At 31.9% G+C, this 22,491-nt stretch overlaps 1 protein-coding gene across 1 annotated transcript in view; it reads right to left on the bottom strand.

Annotated features, from left to right (window-relative positions):
• Positions 1 to 22,491, bottom strand: part of KLHL1 (kelch like family member 1) — a 325,875-nt gene that overhangs the window by 79,487 nt on the left and 223,897 nt on the right. Inside the window, exon 6 of the mRNA XM_028526633.2 lies at positions 1,233 to 1,419. Within this exon, the coding sequence (XP_028382434.1) occupies positions 1,233 to 1,419 (187 nt within the window). The remainder of the gene's footprint in view (positions 1 to 1,232; positions 1,420 to 22,491) is intronic.

Raw genomic sequence — 22,491 nt, 5'->3', positions numbered from 1 at the left:
TTTGGTGGCGACTGAAGTTTAAACATGTAAGAAGCAATACACCATTTTTTATAAATAAGTTCCATTTTTTTGGTCTCCCCTCATATGTTTATCAAGACCAAAATGGAAATGAGTCATTTTTTTATTAATAACATTAAGTTGTTTTTTATTTACATAAATTATTAGCTACAGTTTGGGATTTTACTTCATTCACAATGGCTGAAGTTGGTTTTCTTGCTTTTCTTTCATAACAAAGGTCCTTAGTGAGTTGAATAGGTGATCACACTCTGTTGTTGCCAACTGAATTTTTTACATAAGCATTAAATATATTATAGATAATTATATCACTTATTAGACTCAAAGATATGATATGTATTATTTGTCTTCTGTATTTATTTAAGAAAATTAAGACCCATTTAAGAAAGGCTGAAGATGAAAAATATTAATAAAGACTTTTTTCCACCAAGAAATGTAAGAATGAAATCATGGCGTGAATGTTTTCATTTTTTAAACAAAACATCCACTTCCTTTTGAAGGCCAAATTTGTTAAAATTATTAAGTTCATAAATTATAACTTCCACAATTTTTATGCTCATTTACAATGGTCTATTAACTGGACTGGCATCTGTATGAAATTTTAAACACCTCACAAGCAGAAAGTTTCTTCATAATATTACTTTCAGCAGGCAAATACCTGACACATTCCTTTTCCATTACTTAGAATGGAAATATAGTTCCAATATATCCAAAAATCATCTGACCAGTGTTTTCCAAGTACTTTAAATCTCCCTTTTGTTTCCTGTGAAATCTTCTAGATGATACATAAATGATAAAGGATTTAAAGATGAATAAGAAGCACAGACAGCAACTACAGACAAAATCAGCAGTGTTATTTTAATTATTCCCTTCATCTTAAATCTTAATGGATAAAATTAAGTTTCTGTGATACTTGTTGGTACTATACAGATTCCAATATTAAAACTGTGTCATGGTGCCCTGGCTGGTATAGCTCAGTGGATTGAGCAAGGGCTGTGAATCAAAGAGTCGCAGGTTCGATTCCCGGTCAGGACGCATACCTGGGTTGCAGGCCACAGCCCCCAGCAACCGCACATTGATGTTTCTCTCTCTCTCTCTCTCTTTCTCCCTCCCTTCCCTCTCTGAAAATAAATAAATAAAATCTTAAAAAAAAAAAAAAAACCTGTGTCATGGTATGATACAGCAGGTGTATTACATATAGATCTAAAATTATATACCTTTGTTGTTATCCATTCCTCCTACAGCATACAGAGTTCCGACTGTGGATTTTCTAGGTTTAGTTCTTGGACTTTGCATTAATGTTCTTCTTTCTGGCAATAGATGATATTTCATTGCTTCCAGAATCAACTTTTGACATTCCAGATCATTCTTAAATAATGCATGGTTTTCTAGGTCAGCCAATATCTGTAAATAACACATAATCACTGTTAATAATGTTTTATAAAAATAAGCATATGATATCAGTAGTTAATATTAGAAGCTTAAAGTCTATGATATTACTCCTTTATTGAGAGGTTTACATAATGAAATAAGAACTAATTATATTGACAAATAAATATAAGTAAAATGCATGCCTCCTAAGAAAACCAGAATAGAAAGTATTTTCAATGCAATATTATTTATCATTTTACTACATATAGTATAAAGGAACTTCTAGAGATCGTTTTTTTTTCTTTTTTCTCTTATGAAAGTAGTTTATAAATCAAATATAGTTGCCTATGTTGGCCATAAACATGTCACATGAAGAAAATTAAAAAGTAACCTTCAACAAATTAGGTCATAAGCCTGTCAGAAACACAGGGTAAGGCTAAAGTAGGTTTACAGTTAGTATAGGAAATAACACTCAATAGATAATAATACAATAATAAACTATTTCATATACTTACAACTGTAAACCTACTTTTACCTACCCTGTATTTATGTACTTACTTTAAGATCTTCTAGATACAGTTTAAGTGCTTTCAGATTAGAAAAAAAAAAAAAAACTCAATAAAAATGAAAGCAAGGCAAAGAAAGAGTTTCCAATAAAGAAACCAAGGATTTTTCTTTCCAAACTCCAGTCAGTGCCTGAGAGGACAATAGTGTCAGAGTAACCATTTGAAGCTACAGTGTGTCTCTTTTGGCTATATCAGCTTTTCCTCCCCACAAATTCTCGTGTGTGCATTTCTTTAAACACACCTATAGTGCGCTTTATTTTCTTCTTCCTCTGTTGCTGTTTACATTCTCTTTTTTCTCGATTCCTTCTGTGTCACATTCTCATTCTTAATGAATCAATGTGTCATTTTTAGTGACAGAAATCTGTCACAGAGATTTAGAAAATGAATAACTAATAAAAGAAAACTCAACATTGGCTCACTGATGTTTCTCCTACATCGGTAAGAAATTGTACCATATTTGAATGCTAATGTATATTGAGTGAGTAAATTATTATATGATGACAGCACATAATTAAATAATTAATTTTAATGCTATGATTTTAACCTTAATTAAGAAAATTTATTTAGTCATTGTAATACATAAACTGCTGTTGGAGGTACCAGAAAAATATATAAGAAACATATAAGTTGTGGGAAAAATAAAAGGAATTACTCTGAGACTGAACAGAAACATAATTCATTAGAATTAAAAGATGCTTAGAATATGGAAGGGAAGATGTTTAATGAAGTCCAGACTATGTTTTCCTTCCTATATACTAAGCTAAGTTGCATTCCTACTCATTTTCATTCTGAATACTAAATAAGAAAAAAATAGACAAAGATGCAGGGATTAAGAAAAAAATAACTCAGACACAGACAGCAGTATAGTGATTACCAGAGGGAAACGGGGGATGGGGTGATGCAGAAAAGGGTAAAGGGGGAATTAACGGTGATAGAAGGAGACTCGACAGCGTAATGAATGCAAAACACAGTACAGAGATGATGTATTATAGAGGTCTACATCTGAACTCTACATAATTTTATTAACCACTACCTCAATAACTCAATAAAATTCTTTTAAAAACCTTCTAAAACAGAAAAAGACAAAAAAAAAGATAGGATGGAATAGGATAAGGACTCTCCAGTGGACTATTGTTAAACAATGATTTTACTCTTTTAGTAACATTGCTACTTTTAACCAACAAAGAGAATATCAATTTCTAACAAGGACCCAGTGGTCTTTATAAACTTTAAAAAATGTTACAGAAAGACATAGATTCTTTAAAATGACTTTTGGGTATGTGCATGTCAAAATACAAAATACTTAGATTTTCTTAAATCTAAGTACTTTTCTTTCCTTAAAAAGAAAAATAATGGGCCTTTACAATGACATATTTATATATCTTTGAAGTTGGCTCCCATCAATTCACTTTTTTTTCTTTCTCTATTTTTCAACTTTTATGGGGAATTTTGGGATTAGTTGATCATAAGAAAAAGAACAAAAAAGAAAACCCTCTCCCTATTATTAGGAGCACACTCTAGAAATATCCAGGTAAATGGTTAACAAATTCTAAATAAAAGAGAAAAGTTAGAAAAAATACAAAGATATGTGCTTCTCCATGTTTTTCCTTGTAAAACTAACTCACAATCAAAATGCTTCAATGGGAGTTTGGGTAATGACTTAAGTTTTAGATAAACAGATCATGACAGCTGTCAATATCTTTAAATTTTGATATATGAACACAGAGGGTCATTTACAATAATATAATTTTATATACTATTCTTGATAGTTAGATAACTCTTTAACTAATTAGATTTGAATAGTCTTAGCTTAAAATGAACTGTATGCCTAATATTATTGTCCACAAAAAATTTTAGCACAATATTTTAATAAATATAACATAAATTTATTTCTTAATATTTTAAACTTTAGAAAATGTATATGTTAGTTATATGGACTCAATAAGCAATAATTAATTTAATACATAGTTTATGAATACAAAAATACATAACTCTCTAAATGAAAGTTCACTAAAGTAATTCTTCTATAATGTTTTCATCTTGTGACTTCTTGTAGTGCTACACACAAAAAGAACATTGTGTTGGCTTACATTATAAGTTTTACTTCCTTGGACAACTTTAAGATTATAGGCTAATATTAAATTGATTAATTATTAATAATTTTTGGATTATAAGTTAAAAATTTACTAACATTCGTCACTAAAATATTTCTAAATTTCTCTCATTTCTCATATCTATATAAACATAAATAAACAGAATATGCAACATATTTTAAATGTTAGTTTATATGATAAAATTTGTCAAAATGAAATAAAATGTATTTTCTTTGACAAAAAATAGGATTTGTTTTCCTGTATCTATTTTCCTGTGGCTGAAAACGAATGTTATTCAAGCTAAATTGTACCATTAGTACAAAAAAAAAACCCCAGAGAACTAAAAATATGCATATAAAATAAAATATTATTGTTTGTTTCTTAAGAAAGATGTTGTTTTAATAAATTCAGGAACATGACACATGTATTCAAGATAAAACTAAAATTCTTTATTTCAATGTCTCTGGTTGTATTTTGCTCACTCATTTGTTTTATTGATTAGGTTCTGCTTATAGGTGAGATCATATGGTGTTTGTCTTTCACCGCCTGGCTTATTTCACTTAGGATAATGCTTTCCTTATGGAAAGTATTATGGGCTCGAGGGTGGGAGGCAGGGATGGGTGGGACAGAGGGTGCATCCTGGGTGAAAATGGAGGCAACTGTACTTGAACAACAATAAAATAATAAAATACTTGAACAACTTGTACTTGAACAACAATAAGTAAAAAAATAAAAATAAAGTAAAATACATTAATTTTATGATATATTTATATAGCTAAACATATATATGTCTAAACACATGCATGCAAAGATATATAAGCATTACTTCAAATTTTATATAATTTATAAGTATTTATAAAAAATATGATATCCTGTAAAAGTAAAGTATCAGAGTACAGTCACCTGTAAGTACCTAGGTTTGTAATACTTTCAAGTAATGTTTAAAGAAAAATTAATTGCTCTATCCCCACAGAAGTATGCTTAATGAAAATATATTATAAATTATTTCAAAGTATGGCAGGGAAGATATACAAGTTGAAATTTTAATTGTATAAAATGACCAAGGTATTGTATATTAAAGTAATATTTTTCATTTTACTAAGAAACCATTGTGTAATAAACAAACAATGTCATACTCCTAATCATTTGGCAAAGTTCTTTATTTTGAAAGATATTGAATTCTTCATAAGGACTGTTACTTATTATTATGTGATTTCAAGTTATTACTTGTGTATATGTCTTGCTTATAATTCTATGATTTGTATCTGTATTTCCTCTCTCTGACAACATTTTTAGGATTATTTTTCCATCCCAAAGTAATGCACAAATTCAAAATAATATAAAGGTTAAGCTGACTTTTAAATTTGTCTTTAGATTTTCTGTAATGATCCAAGATTAACACAAATGTTGCTCCTGCTTATACAATAAGAGGTAGTTTTCTTTTTTTAATTATTTATTTTTTAATGCAACCAAAACTATTATGACAGTTTTTCTGCTTATCAAGCTTAGAAAAATATTAATGTTTCAATATTTATGTTATCAATATGGGCATATCAAATATATATAAACATAATATGCAATATGTAAGTAGTATACTATTTAAAAATATACTCAAATTTATTGTACATGTATTTGTGCAATAGTTGTCTACAAACTATATTTTGTTTTTAAGATCCTACATAAGAATACCCTGTGCAATCAGTGATAATCATAGTATAATTTAGCTTACAAAGAAAATTGCCCTTGGAAGTTTCTCAATATTTTTATTGTTACTATGTTCTTAAACTTAGACTAATCATCAAATACATCCTTATAAATTATTTGTATGTTAAGCCTAAAGAAAAGATTCCACCATCTATCAACCAATAATGGTTCAGAATATTTTGTCAGCTAGAATATATATCAGGAATAAAAATATCCTGAGACTCATTATGAGGGGTAGCATAAGGTATATTAACAATTAAAATTACTTACAATTCTAAGAGGTAGATTCTTGGCAACCTCTTAGAAACCTTGGTAGATTTTTTTTTTATATAATAATGAATAGTGAGTTATGGGGTAAACCTGTAGCTTCAGAATAGAACAAGGTCAAGAAACTCATTTGAGAATTCTGTATATGATATTTATCATTGACTAATACAAGAAATCAGAATAATATATCTATTAGTAGTTACAACCATCAACAGTAATTGTGTCAGAGCATTCTACTTGCCAGAGTGTCATGAACTTTTTATTAGAATATATTCTTTGCACTGTGTGCATTTAAACTTTTTTCTTTACTTTTCATGCATTGTTCTTAAAGTTCTATTGGTTTTATCACTATCTTTGTTTTTATTAGAAAAAATAAAAATAAATGTAACTATTAAAACAATAGTTCTTAGAAATGAACTTTGCATTTGTTATTAAAATACAAATAATTTGCTGATTTATTTGAACCACATGTTTAAAATAGCCATATGTTTAACAAAATAAAAATATTAATGAGTGCTTTAATTTGGTGTGTTTACACATAGATACTCCTCAAACTTCAGTTTTCCAAGAATATTTAGATGTATACATTTCAATTATTGGCAATATATTGAAAAATATAACTCTGAAACTATTGCTTCATAAAAAGGGAATTTGTTATTCAAGTAGTTAGATTTTACATTGTTTTTCCACAATCCAAATGAGAAAATAAAATAAATTTTCATATAATTCAAAAAATTGTTTCCTTTTTCTATAATTTACCTTAAGATGTCAAAGACAATATCCTCTTGAATAGATTCTTTGTCATAATGCTCTGCACTAATTTACATAGATATTCACTTAACATTGTAAATAACTCTTTTCTTATCAGGAGCAAACAAAAGCAAATGCATGGATGAACTTGTGCTATGAAACCTAATCTTATTACATTAAGGGCATAGAATTTTAATTTTATATTAAAAGTCAGAAATATTTGCATTGTAAAAATTATCAATATACAGTAGCATACTCCTAAAAATAAGAAAATGTCTCTATTATAAGCTGCTTCTTAAGTAAGATTAATACTGCATAAATAAATGTATAATTTGAAAGGCAAAGTAACTAACAGAATCTGTACAAAACAAGAAACACATCTATACCTTCCATCTGGTCAGGGAATCCACTGAAAAAATGGAATGCAATATTGAATAAACACACAAGGAAAGATAAATTTAAACTTACTATGGACTAAAGAAAGTATTGCTCCTTCTTATACTATGTCCTTGGGTTATCAAGGTTATGAAAACATTCTCATTATGTCACATTCATATGAATGTGACAAAATTTCAGATACTCCATATTATTACGCAATACTTCAGGTTTGTTTTCCTACTGGGTGTTGCACTAAAAAATCAGCTCACAAAATTTGAATCTAAAAAACAAATTTGAGTTCTATTAGAAGTGACAGTTCTTAGAAAACAAGTGACAGTTTCATATCTATTCCTTCAAGTTTTTTGTTTGGCAAAATGAATAAGATAAATGATAAAATACTGTATGCAATAAGCTGCATGAAAAATGATTTTCTATTTCAATGTCTTTTAAATAGGTCTGATACAAATAAAATATTTCCAGGTATTTTTATAGAGCAGTTTCTAAGACATTCCACAGGGAAACAATGATTCAATGTAACCTCAATGCTAAGTAGCCTGTTTAATAATGTCAGGTGCTGGTGAAAAGAGAAAGTTCAGTTATCAAAAAACTTACTAGCCAACAATAAATGGTGAAGTCATAGGCAGGGCTGTCCCACTTCACAAGAGAAAACAGACACTAGAAAAGTTCTCTGTATATCTACTCCTTTTCAGATAGATTTTCAAAGAATTAGAGAGAAGAAAATGGACAAGTGAATTGAAAATTTGACCATCTGTTAGTTAGTTCACCAACGCTCACAGCATTTTCTTGGTCATTATTTCTCTGATGTGATCGGAACAGTGTAGCCTTGCACCAAGAGAAAACAAGTCAGCTGTAGCCAGGCTATGGGTCCGCAGCCTGAAAGAAACTCATCAAAATGAGTAGGAGGAGCCTCACATTATAATTAAAGTCCTATTAGGATTAGGTGAAATACATTTGGGGGAAAAAATAGTATCGTGAAATTTAAGAGACTGAAATATTTTTTTGGTTCATTTTACTGGTGTAACCACTATTCTGGCTAAATTTTTTGAGGATATTATTTATACTTTAATAAATGAGAAGGGTAAATATAATAGATTTTTATGTTCTTTTTCTTTTTTTAAAAGAATTCTTTTTTAATATTTTATTTATTTATTTTTAGAGAGGGAAGGCAGGGAGAAAGAGAGAGAGAGAGAAACATCAATGTGCGGTTGCCGGGGGTCATGGCCTGCAACCCAGTCATGTGCCCTGACTGGGAATTGAACCTGCAATACTTTGGTTCGCAGCCCGCGCTCAATCCACTGAGCTATGCCAGCCAGGGCTTATGTTTTTTTTTCAATGATATCATTTCAAAAGGAAAACACAAACCACTGACAGGCTAAGGTTTAAATCAGGTGCAGATGAATGATTCCTGCTCAAGTGTTTGTAAAAGCAGGAAGAACAGTCTAGAAGTAAAGAGTAGGTTCATTAATTTTATTCTGAATACAGAAGTATTTCATTGCCTTAAGATGAAAAGTAATTGGCTAAGTAGACAGTAAAACCAGAGAAGAATAATGACATAATCAAAACACATAGAAAGTATAAAGTTAACTAAGTTATTAGCAACAAATGAAGTGGGTTTTATGCTTCTTTTATATTATTGTTCAATTACAGTTGTCCTAATTTTTCCCCAGTTGCTCTCCCTTTTCCCGCCCCCTGACCCCATTCCCTCAGTCAATCCCCACCCTGCTCCCCATTACCACGGGCCCTTTATTCGTATTCCTTGGCTTGACCCTTCCCCTTCTTTACCCATTATCGCCCTCTCTCTCCCCTCTGGTCACTGTCAGTTTGTTCCTTATTTCCTGTCTCTGGTTCTATTTTGCTTCTTTGTTTGTTTGTTCATTAGATTCCACTTATAGGTGAGAGCATAGGGTATTTGTCTTTCACCACTTGGCTTAGTATAATTTATGATTAACTTTTATTTATTTAATATGGGTTTGCAGACTCATAGATATTTTTTGAAAGTTCAATTTTTTTAAAAAACTGAAATAAGTGATCCTCTTCTGTGTTTGACCATCACCCTGATCCTGAAACATGCTACTGCATTCTAAGTAGCCTTTGGGATTTTCATGCATTCATTCTGCAAATATTTAGTCAACACCAATTTTGTTTCAAGTGCTATAATAGGCTCCAAATACCTTCAGTCTCTTTATCACTAATTTATTCTGCTCATGCCCACCTTCCTTCCTATCCCTTAGGACACCTTCATTAATTTATTCATGTCTAGGCTATATTCAAAACCACGCATTATATTATTGTTTGTAAGACATTATTCAACATGACTCAGACCAGCATGGCAAAAATTCTGTAACATAACTCTATATTAGCTATTTGGTCACTTTCAACAATACTGTAGTGCACAGTATTCTGTATTTCATCATTTAAATCATCTGATCTTTTTCATCTGAATAGATCATGCCTTTTTAAAAAAAGGGATATCTGTGTAATATTTGTAATACTTTTTTCTCCTGGGGTGAGCCAGTTTTTCAAGTCCAGTTTAAGTTTTTTTTTTTTACTTTACTAAGCAGTTACCTAATTGCTCAGGCTACAGTCAATGTAATTTTTTAAATCATATCAGACTAATCAATTGCCACCTGTGTAGTCACATAAGGGTTTATTAATCATTCTAAGTCATAAACTTATAGGAAATTAGGAAATGTCTGGAAACCATTAACAAAGTTATATAAGCTTGTAGGAAATGCTACATAACTAAGTGATTGATCATTTACTATGATTACAGTATCTATTATTTTATTTTTAAATAAATATTCAGTATTATATAAAAAAGTACAATGTATAGGCAAAAATATATTTACTATCATATCTCAAATTTCTTGCATAAATTAACCATCTTCAAAATATTTATGATCTTTCAGAAATATCTTTGCTAAACAGCCAACCAAATACCTATATTTTTATTTTATTTTTTGAACAATGTATCCCACATCCAGCTAATGACATATTTATTTCCAGTCAACAGCCAAATTCCATTACATAAATAATTTTGGATCTTGTGCCCTATTGCCTTTTCTTTACAAAAGCTGCCTCACTGGTAGATATTCATATTAACTCTTTTCTGAATTTTTAAGAAAGATTAATAGTATGAAAGCTTGTATGTGATACAAACAATTATAAACAAATTCAGACTATTTCCACATAGTGCCCTCACACATAAACATTCAAAATTTACTTCTTTCTGTTTTAATTCCTTGCATTACATTTGAAAGTATTTCCTAATGTAATTCCAAACACCTAGTTCATGTTCATCACCCATGGTATATTCAGACCAACCTTCTACTTTGATGGGTCTTTTTTCTTGCTATCTCTCATATGAACAGTTTATTACATCTTTAATATGATTTTTAAATCTTTGAACTCTGAATTTTAGTTGAGTATACTTGTTTTAACTGTGTTTTCAATGAATTTTTAGAAGCTTGTCTTTCATGTATAAATCGATACCCTTAGGACTTCAACTTTGATTTGCCATTTCCTTAATTCATTGCTTAGTACTGTAATGCTTACACTTAGTAGTCACCAACAGAAACATATACTGCTTTTATCTTGCTTTTATGTTTTTTAAATAATTTAAATGTTTTTCAAATATTTTATTATTTTTAGAGACAGGGAAAGGGAGTGAGAAAAAGAGGGAGAGAAATATCAATGCATGGCTGCCTCTCACATGGTCTCCACTGGGGACCTGGCCCACAATACAAGCATGTGCCCTGATTTGGAATCTAACTGGTGACCCTTTGGCTTGCAGGCCATGCTCAGTCCACTGAACTACAACAGCCAGGGCTTGCTTTTACTATTTTATATACAGTTATCTCACTTCTAAATATCAACTGTATTTATTTGAATTTCAAAGGTGAAATCTGGATGAATATATACTTATAAAATTTTATGATTTGTGATCTTATATTACAAGAGGATAACTGGAAAAACAAACATGTTTAAATGTTTGCAGATTTATCAGAGAGACCATTATTTCTGTTCATTCTTCTTTAAGATCATTCAGAAAAGCATTCCCTATGGGGAAATACAGATCACAGTCACCTTTGCCGTCTCCATGGGGAGCCAGATGCAGGCTCAGATTGAGAAGAATGTAAGCTGCACATGTGTGGCTTTGGAGGACATCATGAGACTTTTGATGGAGAGATTTGCTTAATCTGTAGCACTGAATTAATTTAAAACAGTCTTTATTTTTGAGTTGCATGTAGTAACAACTTTCAACTTGTTAAACAGGTACTGGAATGTTTGTGTTATAGTCTGCAGGATGGAGAGCTACCTAGGGCCCGGTATTTGTTTTCAGAGATGTTATACCTAAGAACATTATAGTAGTGTTTGATAAATACTATTGATACATCAATAAAATTTATCTTTTCCTAATAAAATTATTAATAGACATTCGTATTTGCCTTGTTTCTTTTTCTAAACTCCCTCTTCCTTTCTAAAGATGTGTACCATATTCCACATGTCCCTAATGTCTATTACAGACCTTCCCTGGTGTAAACAGTCCCTCAAGTTATACACTAACTTTCTGGATCACCTTTTTGCAGGACTCATTTATCTACTAGCTATAAAAACTCAAAATATCAACATCCTAAAGAAAACAAATTAAAAAATATTTAATTATTACTAGTTAGATAGTTTTACTAGTATCTTATAAGAATAATTATATTTCAATATTAGCTCTTATTGCCTGAAATTGATGAACTGTATTATAGCCAAATAAGGTATTCAAATCATAATGTGAATTCAAGCCATCTTGTGATAAGAAAAATACTCCTGAAACAATAAAATTTAAGTGTGATACTCAGTACGATACTGCATTTCTATACATTTTTCTTACAGGAAATTTCTCTGAATTAGGAGGTAATGTCCATGTACTAACTATAGCTAACAATGGACTAAGAACAAGGGTCATTCTCAAGCGTACCTTCCTTGAGGGGGACAGATCTGTAAGTGGCCTACACACTATGTTTAAAACTATCTTGAGCCTGTAAAGAGCATTTGGTGCTCTGAGAAAGATGGAAAATTATTTCCCTACTTCTTCCATATTTTGTCTCAGAGACATTAATTCTTTTTTTTAAGATTTTATTTATTTATTTTCAGAGAGGGAAGGAAGGGAGAAAGAGAGAGAGAGAGAAACATCAATGTGCGGTTGCTGGGGGTCATGGCCTGCAACCCAGGCATGTACCCTGACTGGGAATTGAACCTGCGACACTTTGGTTCGCAGCCCGTGCTCAATCCACTGAGCTATGCCAGCCAGGGCTGACACATTAATTCTAATGGCAAGAACCAAATGATGGTCCTGGAAGTTCTTTAACACAGGTCTGCTGGACAGCAATGGAAGGAACTGGATGCCTCATGATTTGGAAAACTGCATTCGCTGATTCGATAATAATGGAGACCTAGTATTAAATTTCTATTTTGCTTTAGCCTTCTCAATTGTCTGTAAATAAAGCCTTTTAATTTTTCTCACAATAATTACAAGGTATCAGTCAGTATTTCATTTCACTAAGAGAGGATGGGGAGAGAATTGTAATCACTGCCTATTTGCAGATTTCCAGCTTTTTGAGCTTTAATCTGATCAAAGCTCAACATACCTCTTTTGATCATCATCAGTGAAATAAGTTTCTGTGAAAGCAGCAAGGTGGATGCGCTTGCAAATCAATAAGGGATTATAATAACTCTCCCAAGTGATGCTAATTTCACTGGGCATATGCTCTGCCTGTAGGATTTCTAAAGTTTAGTTATGAAATGAGTTGTTCAAACACCTTCCCTGAACAAACTTCAAGGATAAAGAAAATATAAGCTTATTAACCTTAATACCAAGGGCCTTGAAATGCCAGATACTTCTTTATCAGTTTCTAACTTAAATAATTTATGACATAATTTACATTACAGTGGAACATACCATTATTATCGGGTAGTATTCACAGTTACATAGAGTATATTAGCTGTTGAGAAGCCTAATACATCTTTATCCAACAGCACTGTTTTCAGTTGGTTGACCTTCTCAAAACAGGAATCATTATTCACTTTTCTGTTCTTTACATATAACCCTTCTGAACTTTAATAACAGCTGAAAGCCATTGCCTAAAGCTACATTAATAAATCACACATGTGCACATATACACACACATATACTGAAAGATAATTGCTAAAATCATATTCACCAGATTTAGCAATTCCAATTCTGGATATTTATCCAAAGCGGGACAAAACTAACTCAAAAAGATATCTGCACCCTTGTACTCACTGCAACATGTTTTACAATAGTCAAGACGTGGAAGCAAATTTGTCCATTGTTTGGATGAATGGATAAAGAAAAGATGTTATACATACATACCAATATATTATAATGAAATATTATGCAGCCTTTAAAAAGAATGAAACCTTGTCATTTGCAACAACATGGTTGGGCCTTGAGGGCATTATGCTAAGTGAAGTAAGTAAGGCAGAGAAAGACAAACATAGAATCTTACTTATATGTGGACTCTAAAAAAGTCCTGAACTCCTACCTGAAAGGACATACTAGTGGCTGTTAGAAACAAGAGGTAAGAGTGGGTGGCAAAAATCAGTGAAGGTGGTCAAAAAGTGCAAACTTCCAGTTTTAACATAATGAAGTCCTGGGGATATGATGTACAGCATAGTGACTACAGTTAATAATACTGTATTGTATATTTGAAAGTTGAGAGGCCATCAAGACCCAAAGGACAGTGTGTGGAAGATAAGCAACTTCATCATTATAAAAACATACACGTATCCTTTTTCAACAGATACCACATTAGGGAGAAGGAAGGTTGTTTATGAGAACCCTTAAGAGGGAAGAGACAGCCCTGATAAAAACTTGGAATTTTCCAGCCCTGGCTGGTGTAGCTCAGTGGATTGAGCATGGGCTGGGAACCAAAGTGTCCCAGGTTCGATTCCCAGCCAGGGTACATTCCTGGGTTGCATGCCATAACCCCCAGCAACCGCACATTGATGTTTCTCTCTCTCTCTCTCCCTCTCTCTCTCTCTCTCCCCCCCTCTCTCTCTCTCCCCCTCCCTTCCCTCCTTAAAATTAATAAATAAAATCTTTAAAAAAAACTTGGAATTTTCCATTCCCTGAATAGTCATAGTTGTGAACCATATTATTATTTTCTATTTTTCTATGTTTTCTAACAATTAAGTATAAAGTATTCTGTCATCAATAGGAATAGAAAATTAAAAACAAGATGGCATCAGTTAAAAAATAAATGAGTTCTCTGTAGAAATATGAGGTAAAATGACTAGTTCTAATATTTAGGAGAGTACATTTAATTAATTGATGCAATCAATAATATGTTCATACAGTTTTAGAGGCACTGTCTTAGGTACATACATATATTTACAGGGGTCATAATATACAAATAAAAGGGGATGTAACTATAAGAATATATCTAAAATGTTCTATTAGTAAAGATAACTAGAAATATGGGCGAATTGCTTTAAGAAACAGACACACATATTTATCCAAGTGTTATGTTATGTGGTAAAGAAATACAAGAGGGGAACTTTCTTACCTGAATCAAAAAAGATAAAGACCTATTTTCCAAGCATGGAGAGAAGTTAGGGATATTTCAAGAAGATTTTAGGTCCAGAGGATTAAGAGGAAATCTAGCAGAATTCAAAGTAATGCTATTTATCAGAACCCCAAGGACAAGGAAAGTAAAGGCAAACATAAATGGGATGATATTATGCTGAAAGGCTTCTGCACAGCAAATGAAATTATCAATAAAACAAAATGCAACCAACCAAATGGGAGAAGAAGTTTGCAAACAACAACTCTGACAAGGGGTTAGTATCCAAAATATATAAAGAATTCAAACAACTCAAATAATCTCATAAAAAAAAAAGGAAGAGGACCTGAACAGACACTTCTCTGAAAAAGACATACAAATGACCAGTGGATACATGAAAATATGCTCAACTTTACTAGCTATTAGGGAAAAGCAAATCAAAACTACAGTGAGATACCACCTCACACCTGTTAGAAAGGCTATTGTCAACAAGACAAAGTAATAACAAGCGTTGGAGAACTTGTGGAGAATAAAAACCTCTCATTCATGGCTAGTGGGGACATAAACTGTTACAGCCACTATAGAATACAGTATGGAAGTTCCTCAAAAAATTTAGAATAGAGTTACTGTATGACCCAGGAACCCCTTTTCTGGATAAATACCCCCAAACTTTAAAAACATTTATTTTCAAAGACATATACACTCCTATGTTCATTGCAGCATTATTCACAGTGGCCAAGACGTGGAAACAACCCAAGTGTCCTCCCACAGAAAATTGGATGATGAACATATGGTACATATGCCCAGTGGAATACTACTCAGCCATAGGAAGAAACGAAATACCGCCGTTCACAACAACATGAATCGACCTTGAGAATATGCTAAAATAAATCAGTCAAAAAAGATAAGAACTATATGATTTCATCCATATGTATGATATAAAACTGAAAACAACAAATGAACCGACAAGAAAAGTAAATAAAAACTCATAGACACAGACAGTAAAGAGTATGTTGGTTACTGGAGAAGAAGGGGGATTTAAAGAGGATGAAGAGGGTAAAGGGGAGGTCAAAGATATGCTCACAAAAAACTTGACTTTGCGTGGGTGGGCACACAATGCAACATGCTGATCATGTATCATAGAAATGTATACTTGAAACGTATATAATCTTACTAACCAATGTTACCCCCAAAACATTTAATAAAAAGAAAAAATGAAGTAAAAATTAAAAAAAATACAGCTTGCTTAGTGAGAATCTATTCTTAATAAAACCTTTCTCTCTTTCCTCCTCTATATCATCTCCATGTTTATCTATTTCAATGTCCATTCTATTATTCATTCACCCATTCATCCAGCCTTCCATCCTTACATATAAAAGCATATAAACATACAACCATAATTCCTGTATCCTCTTTGTTTTCTCTCATCACACATTAAATTTCCTAGACAATATGTGCAATTTGGTCTTCCAGCTATATCCAGAATATATTTACTACTACAGCCCTGGGATAAACTAACATTATTATCAACTAGACTATTGTAATATCTCCTAAACGGTGTGTCTGCTTCCAAAGTTTCTTCTTAATAATGTTGGTTATTTTTCATTTGCTTCCCCATTGTTTGCACTATTCTCTGTTCTGTTAAGTGCCTTATGAACTTGAATTATCTGGAATTTCATCATCTAACACCCTTGCTGATTTGATATTAGCAGGGTCCAACCAGTGGAATTTATCAGCAGAAAGTCAGAGAATTAAAGCAAAGGTAGTATTTCTTCTGTAGTCTGCATTATGTGGCTGTAATGCTGTCTGCCTCTTTTGCTTCTTTCAGAAACAAGGGAACATATTTATCTGCATAGCTGTGGGTAATATGGCATGAAATCTTAGCACAGACATAAAAATGAATAAATTTAGTGGGATATTTATAGATGCAGAAGTCCAAAGTTATGGATATAAGTCATGGTTATAATTCTTTCAAACTCTGTGAGCATGAGCAAGCCACTAAATTTCATGAACTTTAAATCTTCATATATAAAATTTAAATAATATGTTTTTATATTTCTTAAAACATTATCTTGCATGATCAGTTATGTGAAAATATTTTAATATAAATAACCTAGTTAAAATTGTGTACAAGATTTACTAATTTTAAAATTTAAAAAATCTAGAACGAGATATATAGTTTAAAACAATTTAATTTTATCTGATATTTTGAAATCTATTCATCCCTATATGATTCTAACTGTATATATCTCCAAGATCTCAATGCTTAAAATGAATTAATGAATAGAATTCTTAATTAACTACAAGTTAATGAAATATGTCAAAGTATAAGCTATCTTTTCTTCTATGATAGTTATAGAGGGATAGTTCATAAATTTTAGTCATTTTCTTATGCTGCCTAAGTAATCTCTCACCCATACGGTGAATTCTCATGAAAATATATAGAGAGTGCTGAAATCTAGTCTTTAAAGGAGAAAAAAAGATATTTTCTTAATAGCAACTCTAAATTATTTCATAAATGTTTTAAATAATACAAGCAAGTAAATATTATTCTATGCACTACTCTCTAAATTTTTTGTTGTACTTTGCCAAATAAGTGAAATTACTTTGTGGTTTTTAAATTTTAGTGTCTAGATTATCTTCCAATGAAGTATAGATTTCCCTGATTTAATATCCCTAATTTTTATGCTTTCTGCTTCTAAATTATTATAGGTAAAAAAATATATGCTCATTTTGTTAATATTTCAATGCATCTGTTGACTTTTTCAGTTTTTAAAATAGCTTCAGTGGTTTTATACTAATACACATCTATGAAGCATTTTACAAACAAGTTTATGATATATTTTGGTCAGTCTAACCTCTTAAGAAGAGAACAAATAATTAAAGATGATTAGCAAAAGTATCATTATTTTGTTTGACAAATTACCAAATATGTACTGATATTTGAGTCAGAAGAAGAGCCATACATAATCTTTTAACATGTATCACATAATAAGATAATAGAGATTTCCAAGAAATTTAAGAAAGAAACAAAGTGCATTCAGGGAAATACTTTTGGTTTTTACCCATTGAGCATGATGTTGGCTGTAGCCCTGTCATAAATGGCCTTTATTATGTTGAGGAATGATCTCTCTTTTCCCACTTTCCTGAGAGTTTTATCATAAATGGGTGTTGGATTTTATCAAATGTTTTTTTTGGCATCTGTTGCTATGATCATGGAATTTTTGTCTTTCATTTTTTTTTAAGATTTTATTTTATTTATTTTTATAGAGGGAAGAGAGGGAGAAAGAGAGAGAGAGAAAAACATCAATGTGGGGTTGCTGGGGGTCATGGCCTGCAACCCAGGCATGTACCCTGACTGGGAATCGAACCTGATACTTTGGTTTGCAGCCCGAGCTCAATCCACTGAGCTATGCCATCCAGGGCTGTCCTTCATTTTCTTTATGTAGTGTATTATGTTCATCGACTAGCAAATATTGCAACAAACTTGCACCCCTGGAAGAATACCTCTCAATCTGGTGTATGATCCTTTGATATATTGCTAGATTCGGTTTGCCAATATTTTGAAGAGGATTTTAGCATCTGTGTTCATCAGTATTGACCTGGAGTTTTCTTTGTTTGTAGTGTCCTTATTTGGTTTTGGAATTAGGATAATTCTGGCTTCATAAAAAGAGCTTGGAACTCTTCCCTCCTTTTGAAATTTTTGGAATAGTTTGAGAAAGATAGGTGTTATTTCTTATTTAAATGTTTGGTAAAATCCACATGTGATTTTACTGCAGTCCAGGACTTTTGTTTGCTGGAAATTTTTTGATTACTGTTTTAATTTAATTAGTTGTTATTGGTCTATTTAGCCTTTCTGATGATTTCTGACTTACTTTGGCAAATTGTATGATTCTAGAATTTTATCCATTTTGCCCAGGTTGTCCAATTCATTGGCATATAGTTGCTCATAGTATTTCCTAACAGTCCTTTGCATTTTTTGGTGTCAGTTGTTACTTCTCCTCATTTCTAATTTTATTTACATGGGTCCTCTCTCTTTTTTCTTGATGAATTTGGTTAAAGGTTCATAAATCTTGTTTATCTTTTCAAAGAACAAGGTTTTGTTTTCGTTGATCTTCTGTATTCTTTTATCACTTTCTATGCCATTTATTTCTGCTCTGACCTTAATTATCATCTTCCTCCTACTTACCATGAGCTTTGTTGATATTTTTCTAGTTCTTTTCAGTGTAGGGTTATATTGTTCATTTGAATTTTTTTCTTACCTCTGGGCCTGCCTGTAATGCTATCAACTTTCCTCTCAGGACTGCTTTCACTGTGTCCCACAGATGTTGAGTTGTTGTATGTTCATTTTCATTTGTTTCCAGGTAATTGTTGATTTCTTCCTTGATCTCATTGTTAACTCATTCATTGTTTAATAAAACACTATTTCACTTCCATGTGTGTGGATGTTTTTGAGGTTTTTTATTATAGTTGATTTTTAGTTTCATGCCATTGTGATCCAAGGATATCCTTGATATTATTTCAATCTTCTTGAATTTGTTAAGACTTATTTTGTGTCCTAACATGTGGTCTCTATTTGGGAATGTTTCATGTGCACTTGAGAAAAATGTGCATTTGCTGTTTTGGGGTGAAATGTTCTGTAAATATCATTTAAATCCAACTGATCGAATCTGTTGCTTAAGGTCACTGTTTTCTTGTTGAATTTTTGTCTGAAAGACCTATCCATTGATGACAGCAGGATGTTGATTTCTCCCTTAAAGTCCACCCAAATTTTCTTTATACATGCAGGTGTTCCTACATTGGGTGCATATATGTTTATAAGGGCTATATTCTTCTGTTGCATTGATACTTATAGTATTATTCAGTGAGCTTCTTTTCTTTTTTGTTATAGCCCAGACAGTTGTCCACCTTCCCCACTTATTTAACACAGTACTGGAAGTCCTAGCCACAGTGATTAAACAAGAAGATGAAATAAATGGTGTCCAAACTGGAAAGAAAGAAGTAAAATTGTTATTATCCGCAGATGACATGATACTGTACATAGAAAACCCTGAAGGCTCCATCAGAAAACTACTAGATCTAATAAATGAATTTGGTAAAGTACCAAGAAACCAAATTAATATTAAGAAATCAATGACATTTTTATATACCAATAATGAACTAATCAGAAAGATAAACTAAGAAAACATGATTTAATATTTCAAAAAATAATAAATAAACTACAAATAAATTTCACCAAGGAGATAAAAGACCTGTACTCAAAAAATTATTGGATGTTGAAGAAAGGAATTGAGAGAGATACAAATAAATGGAAGCATATACCATGTTCATTCATCCAAAGAATTAACATCACTAAAATGCCCATACTACACAAATCAGTTTATAGATTCAACACAGTCTCATTAAAATATTCAATAACAATGGCATATTTCACAGATATAGAACAAATATTCCAAAAATTTATATGGAACCAAAAAAAGACCCTGAAGAACCTCAGCAGTCTTGAGAAGGAGGAATAAAATTGCAGGTATTACAATACCTGATATCAAACTTCCTATAAGGCTACTGTAAACAAAACACTCTGATACTGGCATAGAAACAGGCATATAGATCAATGAAACAGAGCATAAAGCTGAGAGAAATAAATCTGTGTCCTTATGGTCAATTAATATTTGACAAAGAAACCAAAGCAGCAGGTAATGGAGTAAAAACAGTCTTCAATAAACGGGGTCGGGTAACTGGACAGGCACATGCAAAAAAAATGCAACTAAACCATCAACTTATACACAAGAATTAACTCAAAATGGGTAAAACACTTAAATGTAAACCACAAAACCATTACTGATTGTGTTTAGTAAAATCTCACACATCTCTTTTAGCAATATTTTTGCTGCTATGCCTCCCAGGGCAAGGGAAATAAAGGAAAAAAAAAATAAATGGGACTACATCAGACTAAAAAGCTTCTGCATAGCAAATAAAACCATCAACCAGATCACAAGGGGACCCACTGTTTTTTGCTGACATGTCTCCTAGGGCAAGGGAAGTAAAGGGAAGAAAATAAATGGGACTACATAAAACTAAAAATCTTCTGCATACAAAATAACACCATCAACCAAATCAAAAGGAACCCAGTCTATGGGAGAACATAATCACCAATAATACATCTGAGGAGGGGTTAAACTTTAAAATATGTAAAGAACTTACATAACCCAACACCAGGGAAACAAACAACCCAATTAAAAATGGTCAAACAACCTAAATAGACACTTCTCCAAAGAGGACATACAGATGGTCAATAAGCATAAGGGAAAAAAAAAAGCTTAATCTCACTAATTATCAGAGAGATGCAAATTAAAACCACAAGATATCACCCCACACCTACCAGAATGCCTGTCATCCATAAGTTAACAAATTACAAGTGTTAGTAAGGATGTGGAGAAAAGGGAATCCTCATACACTGCTAGTGGGAATAGAAATTAGTGTAGCCACTGTGGAAAATAGTATGGAGTACCCTTAATAAATTAGAAATAGAACTGCTTTTTGACCTAGCAACCCCACCACTAAGAATATATCTGAAAAATTCTGAAACACGAGTTTGAAAGAATATATGTACCCCTATATTCAGGGCAGCTTTATTTACAATAGCCAAGATCTGGAAACTGCCAAAGTGCCCATTAGCAGGTGAGTAGGTAAAAAAGCAGTGGTACACTTATACAACAAAATATTATGCAGACATAAAAAAGAAGGAACTTTTACCTTTAGCAACGACGTGGATGGACATGGGGCATATTATGTCAGAGAAAGACAAATAGCATTTATGCATGGAATCTAATGAACAAAACAAACTGGTGAACAAAATAGAGTAAGAAGCATGATTCATGGAACAGACTGACAGCTGTTAGAGAGGAGTGGGGAGAGGGGCTTGATAAAAGAAGATGAAGGGATTAACTGATAGCATATATTCATAACCCATAGGCACAGGCAACAGTGTGGTGATGGCAGGGGCTGGGTGAAGGTGGGCAAAGTGGTGGAAATGGGGACATCTGCAGTAGTGTCAACAGTAAAAATAAAGTATATATACTTTGTTAATAGAGGGGAAAAATTGAGGTGGATGGAAGGGATATGATATTCATATACATAAATTATGTAATATACATATATATGAATATCTTCATTTACTGTTTTTTCACAAAAAGAAAGCAAATATTATAAAAAGGGAGAACCACATGTAAGATCTTAAACTTGAGATTTCAAGGTTCCATTTTATTGGAGTGCTCAGGATAATGTTAGGTGGTAGAGTATGTGCTTAACGATGACAGATGAGATATGTAAGAAATGTTTCAAGACCCTTTCATTCAAATATGGATTTTCATTAATGACTTTTTAAAGTTATTACTTTGACAGTTCTATTGGCATGTAAAATTAATTTTGTAGTCATTAAATGTCCCTTATGAACATCAGATTATCATAACTCAGTAACATAAATATAGGCAATATAAACTCAACACCATGTGAATTTTTTAATATTAAATGTCATGGACAAAACTGTGTCCTCTCCAAATTCATATGTTAAACTCTAAACCTCAATGTGACTGCTTTTGGAGAGAGGGCCTTTAAGGAGATAATTAAGGTTAAACAAAATTATAAGGTTAACAGAAATTATGAGACTGGTCTCTATATGCTCAGAGAAGAAAAGAGGAAGAGGGAGATACATCAGAACATGTGGCCTCTCTCTCCCTCACTTTCTTA

The sequence above is a fragment of the Phyllostomus discolor genome, chromosome 11 (assembly GCF_004126475.2).
Source record: "Phyllostomus discolor isolate MPI-MPIP mPhyDis1 chromosome 11, mPhyDis1.pri.v3, whole genome shotgun sequence".
Taxonomy (NCBI): domain Eukaryota; kingdom Metazoa; phylum Chordata; class Mammalia; order Chiroptera; family Phyllostomidae; genus Phyllostomus; species Phyllostomus discolor.
This window is presented reverse-complemented; position numbering and strand designations above follow the sequence as displayed.